The 9,928-nt window shown below is 41.2% G+C and overlaps 1 protein-coding gene across 1 annotated transcript; it reads right to left on the bottom strand.

Moving 5' to 3' along the window:
* Positions 1-7,092: 7,092 nt before the first annotated feature.
* On the bottom strand, positions 7,093-8,961 carry PV07_04619 (uncharacterized protein; the record flags this gene model as incomplete). The annotated part of the gene is made up of 3 exons (XM_016391442.1): positions 7,093-7,858; positions 7,933-8,582; positions 8,653-8,961. The coding sequence occupies 3 exons, from the start codon at positions 8,959-8,961 to the stop codon at positions 7,093-7,095; spliced, it is 1,725 nt and encodes a 574-aa protein (XP_016253344.1).
* Positions 8,962-9,928: the final 967 nt, after the last annotated feature.

Here is a 9,928-nt window from a genome sequence, read left to right as displayed (position 1 = left end):
ATACTACCTTAAGTCGCCTATAACTAGTATAATTATCCTCACTAACTACGAAGCTTTAAAGAGTTTCATAGAGATAAAGGTCTTAAATAGATAATAGATACGCTAAGTAGAGGTACTAGTAGCGTATAACTTCGTTATTTAGTAGTGACGGGGAAAGGATAACTTAGTAGATAGGCTCTCTCGTTAACTAGACTATATAGGGCCGGATAAGTTACTAACTAAGAATATCCTAGTAGAACTACTAAAGAAGCGGATATTAGAAGAATACGAACTATACGCTAGTAGTATACGAGTTAGAGATAGCCTTATTATAGGTATTCTAACGCATTTAGTAATCTAAGAGCATAAAGTAGGAGGAAAGAGCGTCTATAGCGTCGTTACCCCCCTACCTAAAGAATAAGGAGTTACACTAGGAATTAGCGAAGAGTAAAAGGCTCTAGAGTAAGAACGCTACGAGTCGCTAGTAACTCGCCTAAAGTAACTTTAGGTACTAGACCCCTAGTATTAGGAGAAGTAATAGGCTACTACCTCTAATAGCTAAATCCTTAGTGGAATATTTAGAGGAATATAGAGCGTAGATTATGCGGATCTCGTATAAAGAGACGACTATATATATATACTACGGGATCCTACTACGCGATACGAGATACTAAGAGTAAATTATGACAACCTATAGTAGGGTGGATATTTCGGTTAGACTTAGACGTATATGACTATCATACGATACTACTAGTGGTCGTATATTAGGCGCGATATATATAAATATATTAGCTCCTACGACATCTACTAGCGTATAAAAGTACCTTATTATCGGCCGTACAGTTATTTAGAACCCCTCTTAGGGCTAGATAGGCTATAGTAAGATATCGTAATAGACTTTATTATAGGACTATTATCATTAATATATAGGCGAAACGCATATAATTCGATACTCGTTATTATTAATCGATTCTCGAAGATAGTTTCCTTAACTCTATATCTTAGTACTATCGATACTCTATAGATAGGTTAGTTAGTCCTAGAGAAGATAGTTATAAGGTTTAGGGTACCGAAGTTAATTATATCTAATTAGGGTATAACGTTTACGTCTTTATACTAGGGTACTCTATACTCCTACCTTATGACTTATAGGCTATTCTTAACTATATTTTATCTATAGACCGATAGATAGACTAAACGGATAAATTAGACTCTAGAGTACTACCTCTAATACTACGTTAACTACTAGTAATTAGATTAGGTGGAGCTACTCGCTAACGCTAAGTATATAATTAATATAGCGCCTAATGCCTCTATAGGGAAGATACCGTTTAATCTAGTCTTATTATTCTTACCTACGTTACGTATAAACGTTAACCGTAAGGAGCTTATATAGTAGCTAGTAAACGTTATAGCTAAGGAAAGAGCTATTACCCTTATAGAATCACTTACTATAGTGGAGGAGATATACGAGATTAGTAAGACTCGTATACGAAAAAACTACGATAAGAAGAGGATAAGTATCTCCTTTAATATCAATAATTAAGTTCTTATTTCTACCCGAAACATTAGAACTCTCCGCACTAGTAAAAAGCTCGCTAACTAGTTCCTAGGACTTTTTAAGATTATAGATAAATATAGCGCTAATATATATACACTAAAGCTACTAAAGAAGTATAGGAGGCTCTACTATACGTTCTATATCTCCTTATTATAGGCGTATTACGCGCGTCCTAGCGTTAATATATCTAAACCTATTAATATTAAAGGTAAGGAAGAATGGGAAGTATAAGAGGTGCTAGGGGAGCGTCGCTAGTATAGCCAAACTAAGTTCTACGTTCACTAGAAGGGATTCGGAGAGGTAGACGACTTATAGTAACTAGCGATAGACCTAAGAAACGTACGCGAGGCGATCACTAACTATAGAAGGAAAGTAGGAATAGGAAGATAAGCAAAGGGATTTGCATTTAGCCTAAGGCTAGGTACGCGAAACGTATACGACGCCATAGTGTCTTAACCATCACTAGGCTATAAGCCGTAGGCGCATATAGCGCGCACTACCTAAGGGTAATGCTACACTAGGAGGATATACACCTACTATATAGGCGATACATTAGGAAAAATATATAACCGCTATATAGGCGATACGCTAGAGAGACGTATATAGACTATACGCTACTCGTCGTCGTTACTCTTAGGAGGATTAGATAGTAGGTCTAGGTCCGACCTATAACTACTATCTACCTTATTAAACTAGACCGGGGGATTCAATTGATTCTATATAAGTTAGTGCGGAACGTAGGTGAGGAGTATACGCTACTTATAATAACCGTATAGGCCTTAGCTATAAAGCGTAAGGCTTTAAGGATACCACTAAGGATATTAGCGGTGCGGTCAGTGGGGGCGGTAGTAGAGGGGGAGGTAGTAGAGGCACTAGAACTAGAGATAAGGTTACGTCTCGTAGACGCCTTTAATGCGTTTTGTATACGCCTAGATAGCGTAGAGGCTTCGTCCTAGACGGCCACGATAGCGGGCGCGTCTGGATCGCTATCTATAATTATCTAATTATAAGTAAGAAGACAGTTAGTAGCGGCTACATAGGATAGAGGAACCTAATGCGATAAGTATACGATAAGCTTATAGAGATGCGTATAATAGTATAATACTTATAGGAATATAACCCTTAGGACTAGTACGATTACTACGCTCGTAACGATCGTAGCGGATATAGCCCTTAGTAGTACGCGTATCGTATGCGATACGCTAGCTAGTTAGATAACCGCGACTAGTGCGGAGCGCGCGTAGATAACGCTAGTAAGGTAGCTTCTCTCGGGACGAACGCTAAGATACCTTAGAGGGAGTTTAGGGGGGAGCTAAGTATATAAGTTAGTTACGAAACGCATATAATAAGTATAAACTACTTATAAGGGCCGCTAGGGCGATAAGGAGGTTAGCTACCTATACCTAAGGTGGTGCTACTAGGACGGAAATTGATAGTATTTATCTATAAAGTAATTAATACACGACTAGTATACGATAGATACTACTAACGTTAGAATATTACGTAAGACTAGTAAAAAGGAAGAAAGAGATAAACTAAGGGAGAAGAAGTGGTATCTATATACCTAGGCGTAAGAGGCGACCGCATTAGGATATAATAAGGCTATTTATAACTATACTATTATTATGACGCATTAACGCTACGCATTCACGTTACGCATTTATATACGCGTTCAATAGGGCTTAATAGCGATTCACGCTCAATAGGCATAATAGTCATTCACATAGCGATTTATATAATAGTTCATATAGCACATTCACGCACACACCTAATAGGTACATTTAATAGCGCATTCACACAATGCATTTACATAGGGTGCATACGCACCATTTAGACGATACATTTAGGCGGTGGATAAGTAGCGCATATAGGACGTAAGCTACTCGTACGTAAGCCTCACTAAGTAAGAGGGAAATACTACCTATACGGGCCTCTCGGGGACGAGAAGCTAAAAGGGGGGGGTAATATCATAAACGGGACCTAGAAGCCAGGCATAATTAAGATCGCGCTAAGCCGGACCGCGCTAAGCTACTTTAGGCCGTATATAGCCCGCATAAGAAAAGTATGCTTCTCGCATCTAAGAAGCATCCTCTCCTTATACTATGAGTTTATGTTACTATAGGTGTAGAAGGATACTTATTACTACGGAATCTACCTATCGCTGAGTACTGCCTATCTTCAATAAGGTATCCTTGATACCTTACCTACTCACCTTGTATCTCAGGTCCTCTCCAAACCTTTCCCATTATAGTATTAGGTTCTTATTAGAGGCACTAATGAACTAGGGTAAGGCTTCTAGCTATAGGCGCTAACTCGTACAGCAGTAGGTAATAGGTACGTTTATATCTTATTAAGTAGTTAATTAATTATTTTTTTATTATCTCTCTATCTACCTAGGCGAATAATAAAAGAAAAGACTACTAAGCTAAAGTGGTACCCTTAAACTGACTAATTAGAGAGTAGTAACGTCTATCTATATAATGTATAGCTAAAAGTTAACTAATTACCTTACTCGCTCGCCTTATATCTTAGGTCCTCTCCAAACCTTTCCCATTATAATATCTATCTATCTATATATAGTTAAAAAAGGAGTCGCTATATATCTAGAAGGATTAGAAAGAATTATAGTTTAATATAAGGATCTAATAAAGAGCCTAATATAACTAATTAAGCGATAGAAGGAAGAACTTAAGACTTAGAGCTACTAGATCTTACTTAGGTATCCTAACTATAAGACTATTAATATCTTAAATAGAGCTCTTTAGAGTGCGCTCTAAAGTCCTAGTTATAATAGATAGATTAGTAGTTCCTTTATTAATACTAGAATTATTATCTCTCGAAAAGAATCTTATATAAAGTACTCTATTATCGTAAGTTTAGTATTTCTTTTTTAGATTAATTAATATTAATAAGTAAATAATTTAGTAGATTTTAAGGCTTAAGGAGACATTAATAATCTCTCTAGGCGACTTATTATTATTAATAATAACTTAATAAGTACTAAAAACTACTAGTTTATTTTTATAGTGAATAGAATAATATAGTTATACTTTATTATTAACTCTTAATTCGGTTAGTTAAATAGTAATAAGCTAACGTTAGATATTTTCGTTTAGTAATTAAAGAAGTGTATTTTTAGTATCCTATCGTAAAATATTAAGTTAATATCTAACTATTAATAAGATAAAAGTAGCTATAGACTTTAGGTAATTAAGAACGCTCTTACGGTTATTAACGCTAATATCTACGAGAAGGTACGTTTATAGACTACGTTATCTACTATTTAGGTTAATATTAAAGATCGCTTCCTAATCTCCTTAAAGATCTACTAGATAGTTAAGCGCTACCTAAAGTAAAGTAGGTAGGCATTAACTCTCGCGAATATAAGCTTAAAGGAATTAAATTCGAGATAGCTAGATAATTTTATGGAGACTTTAAAGGGTATAAAGAAGAATTAATAATTCTAGGAGAGCTAGTAAAGCTAGTTAGGAGACTTAAGTAAGGTTATTAAGAAAGTAAGTAATAATAGGAGGGATATAATAGGAAAGGTTTAGAGAGAACTTAAGATATAAGGTAAGTAAGTAAGGTAATTAGTTAACTTTTAGCTATATATTATATAGATAGACGTTACTACTCTTTAATTAGTTAGTTTAAGGGTACCGCTTTAGCTTAGTAGTCTTTTCTTTTATTATTTGTCTAGATAGAGAGATAATAACATAATTAATCAACTACTTTACAAGATGTGAACGCGCCTGTTACCTACCGCCGTACGAGTTGGCGCCTATGGCTAGAAGCCTCGCCCTAGTTCACTATCTAATATAACTACGCTATCTACTCTAGAGGTAGAGTTAGACTTAATATAGATAATAAATCTATTTTTATTATTAATATATATAGAGAAGGTATAAGAAATAGAAGATTTATCCTAATATAAGAGTTTAGAAAGAGTTCTATAACTAACTAATTAACTTAATAATAAGAAGAATAAATCTAAGGAGAGAGAAGGAAGGAATAGTTATTCTCCCTTTCTCCTTATATTCTCTAACGTATTATAAGGAGGTAACTAGTATCCTTACCTCCTTACTTCTTCCTTATATACTTATTCTAGTCTCTTACCTTCCCCTATATACTTATTCTAACTCCTTATCTTCCCTTACGTATGGTATCTTAGCTATTAGGGTTCTATATCCCTTATACCATATATATCTTAGCTAATTAGGAGGTAGTATTTTACCTATATATTATATAGGTAAATCTTGACTAATTAGGAGGTAGTATTTCCTGGCGTTAGTCTTAGCGCTGGTTCGCCAGAACTGAGCCTTCTCCTAGGTTCAACCTATCGTAGCCTAGGTATAATGTACGTATATATTAAGAGGATGAAGAAATACCTAATATATATAATTCCTAGTAGATTAAGTCTATTTATCTTAGGGTAATAGTATAATTTAATTAAATTATCGTATAGTAGTGGGAAAGTGTGTCGCTGGCTATGCTGTGTCGCTCGCTATACACCCACGTTAAGTGTATTGGCCTTTCACCAAGCCAACGCCCACCAAGATCACCTGGTGATGATCGATAAAGACGCGCTCTGGTCGCCCAATGTCCAGCTGGACCCGAGTCTGTTCACATAGAGCACGTACGTTCCTGACAATAGCTTTATGTCATTGCCTCTGAGTTTAGATTCCTATGACAAAGAAAGGAGATTCGGATGCTAGGAAAGATATATTGGTGGGCACTGTGATCGAGGTAGAAGGGGTAGGAGCATCTCTGTTGATGTTGATGGGTAGAAAAAATGTGCAAATGCGGTCGAGGCGGTAGGTAAGCTATGCCGCGATTTTAGGTAACGTAGCAGTTGCGGAATTCACCATAATGGTGGGACTTTGTGATGGCGAATAGCACGTTTTGCTACGTCAGCAGAAGGCCCTGGAGAAGGCTCCTACAAGGTGCCCAAATAGGGTCCCCGCCAAGGTTGCGATCCTCGAGGCACCAGAAATGGGGTCCGTCATCCCCCATTTTCCGGACTTTGTGATTAAAAATATGGCAGCGCACAAATAGCATATAGGCTTAGAGACAGAGGATGCTTTGGGGTTCACTGATTGTCGATTTTGCGGTCATTAAGCTGTAGAGAGTGAAGCGCACTGCCTTGAACATTCACTAGTGTCTCTTTAGCAACAGATCAGCACACACGGTTCGTGACGCGGTTAGGTGATCCACCGACCGCAAGCGTACCGGCGCCCCTTTGTGTGGGCTTCAGCGCCGTCGCCAGAACCTACAAGTATTCTATGCCTTAATTGCCGGATTAGACTAGAGCTCTGGATAGGGAGGGATAAAGAAACCCCCTAAATCCCATCGATTTCTAGTCGTAACCTAACGGACCTATGCCCTTTTCTCCCCTAAGTATTTCTATCTACGTACGAAAGCTAGATCTATAGTTTAAAGTAGTTATATTACTTCTTCCTCTAGCTTTGAGATAGTATATTGATCTTAGGCGGAGGCACTCAATTATGGTCGGAAAAACTAGTTATACCGTTTGTAAACATTTCTTTCACCCCTTAGACTTTGATTCCATCATCTGAAATAGAGAGATCGTAAGCCCACTTCGCCATCTCAATATATTTTGTCAGTGTCTTTGGGTCCAGGGCCTTTGGGATTGGAGTCATGGCCCGTGCGCCAGCAGACAGCGGAGGTCTGATGGCGATGCCTCGGGCTATAAGCAACTCAGCACGATTATCATAGAGCTCAGGATGTCGTTCAAAGAAGGTGGGATCGAGTTTCAGAAGTCCTTGTCCCCGATCCATCCTGAGTAGGTGGAATGTCTGGAGGGCTAGATGCTTATTGCTGAAGAGGGCCGCGATGCTCGGGGCGGGCAAAGTCGTGTCGTTCGGTTCGTTTGGGGCGGAATTGGTGCTTTCGTCATTGGATATGGCCGTGATAGTATCGAAGACCCGTAGAAAAGCAAGACAGGGATTGGCGCCGACGACCAATTTCGACAGATCCACCTCGGCTGCATAGCAGTCGGCAATCTCGCAGATGATTTCGTCGAGTCGAGGGTTGGATGAGTGGAAGATGATAAGCCGGTCACGTAGCGGTGGGAACGGAACCCAGTCAATGACTACGGGATGCGGAACCGAAAGCTGAATCTGGGTTGCTCGGTACCATGGATCGATCTTGGAGTAGATTTGCGGATCTGGGTTGAGGTGCCAGGAGGTGACGTGGACGACGGATTTATGTGCCTGGGTGTGTGCCAGAAAAGTGGTCATTGTCTGCCACGATAGACATGTAAATGTTGAGATCATGAACGAGACGGCGTTTTGGAGACTGTAGGAGATGGAAGAGTAATCGTCAGTTGACAAGAATCTTATTGAGCCGGCTTTGAGTGATAAAATACATACCTCCGAGGCTCACGGTCTCGACATGGCGCAAGCTTCTGCCATTTTTGACCGAGCAGATGCTCAACTAGACTGAGATGGTCGGAGAAAGGCGAATTGGTCGTGCGGACCTGGTTGCCATGTTCGTCGCGCAGGATCGGGCCGCTATCTTGCATGTCTTTGAACCTGCGGTAACCCATCTGGGTGATATCAAAAGGGAGATCAAGTGACACCCGGGGCCCAAAGATGTTTGGCTGGCTTGTGAATAGTGCCATCTCGCTTACATCCATGGAAGACGATATCTCGTGGGGTTCGGTCTCCTTTTCTTGCAGCTCGACCTGGGGAAGCGATGGTTGCTCGACATCGAAGAGGCTGATTGCCACGGGATCCTGGCTTAGAGACTCGAAAGCTTCAGTAGAAGAGAACACATCATCAAATGGATCGTGAGCGTTATGGGGTCTGAGATCAGACACGGCCACTGAGGAGTTCTGCGGCGCGGCTTGGCCCTGGTCTTCACCGTCGAAGGCGATGTCCAAGGGAGTCTTGGCTTCAACAATTTGTGACTCTTCGAGTTCTGATCGAGCAAGTTGATCATACACAACCGTTTCTTGACCATGGGGTCTTTGTGTGTCAGTATCCATATCTTCTTGATTCTGTGATCTCTTCCTCCTCGTCTGTTATACAGTCAAATTGAATTAGCTACCTTCTGCTTTCGCCGTGGATTCTTATCAGACGACAACATACCTGCATTCCCAGGGCGAATGCCACAGAGTCAAGGACGCCCTCAAGACTAATCCGTGTGCTTTCTAGTTTCTTGTATGCGTTGAGGAGTTGGTCCCGGTAGAGTGCATTGCTCTCCTCCAACTCTTTGCAGCGGTCAAACTCCGATTTGGATGCGCTTTCGAGTTTCTGCTCCAGCTGCCTAAGATAGAGTGTTTTCCGTTGTCGGTATGCCTTCTGTGCGACACAATTACGCTGCCTCCTAGTATGCCATGATGAGTTTCGCGTATCCGGTCGCAGGAGGTATGTAGCACCGGTCGAGGGCTCTCCCATCGCTCGCTTACCTACTCGAGTCAGATGACTCTGACGTGCTTTTTTGCTGCCTCACAGCGGCGACCATGTTGGCTGCTTGTCACTAGTGGTATACTGGAATATCTGAGGGGAGGAAGGAGTTCGTCGCGTAACGAAAGGATCTCGTGGGTGTGCTGATGTTGTCGGCGTTTGCGCTCGTAGGACTAGAGTCTCTCACTTCGGTTTCAGATGGTCGTTTCCCGCATTGCGGGGGAGAATCGGAGAAGGAGCCATCAAGGGTAGGGAATTGAAGTCAGGTGCCTAAACTGAACGGAGTTTAGGGGCTGCTTAGGTATCTCGGCAATGGTGGACGAGCAGTGTTAGCGAGGGGGACAATTCGACGAGGCTTCCAATCTCAGCGGCGATCAAGACTGAAGGTGGACATTCTGGAGACGAGCTACGATCTCCATGTAAAATGCTCCTCTCGAGTCAGGCCCTTCTGACTCCCAACAAAGGAGGCAGCTCCTGGAGTGCTCCCACATGGCCAACACAAGCCTAGATTTTGTGCAGCTTAGGAGTGGCGAATGCTTAATAGACCCCCAAAGTCATTCCCCGTGGAGCCCCGAGCACGTCTATTATCCTCGCGAGTCTTGCTGCTTCTAATTCCGGGGATTGGTGATGTGATTCTATTCCATTGGTCATCTGGCCTTCGTATGTGGAGACAAGAAGCTCCACAGCCTGAGCACTGGTGTGTTGAGAATTTCATCAACACATACATACTCACTTCAGCTTGGGCTTCCCCGTGGCTCCTCGCTCATTGTCTCATTCCCGGTCTATCCGTCTTCACAAGAACTTATGATGAGGTGGAGGACGTGAACACACGCCTCCTCATCTAGATACTGACAATGGCTTTCTGACACAGGCTCAAACGCAAGACTAGCACTCAACGGGGAGCGCGTAGCTAAGGACTGACCATTTGCCCCAGATTCTGGTAGGTATATACTACCGT

The sequence above is a fragment of the Cladophialophora immunda genome, assembly GCF_000835495.1.
Source record: "Cladophialophora immunda strain CBS 83496 unplaced genomic scaffold supercont1.2, whole genome shotgun sequence".
Lineage (NCBI taxonomy): Eukaryota > Fungi > Ascomycota > Eurotiomycetes > Chaetothyriales > Herpotrichiellaceae > Cladophialophora > Cladophialophora immunda.
The sequence above is the reverse complement of the archived record's forward strand: the minus strand, read 5'-3'. Positions and strand labels throughout refer to the sequence as shown.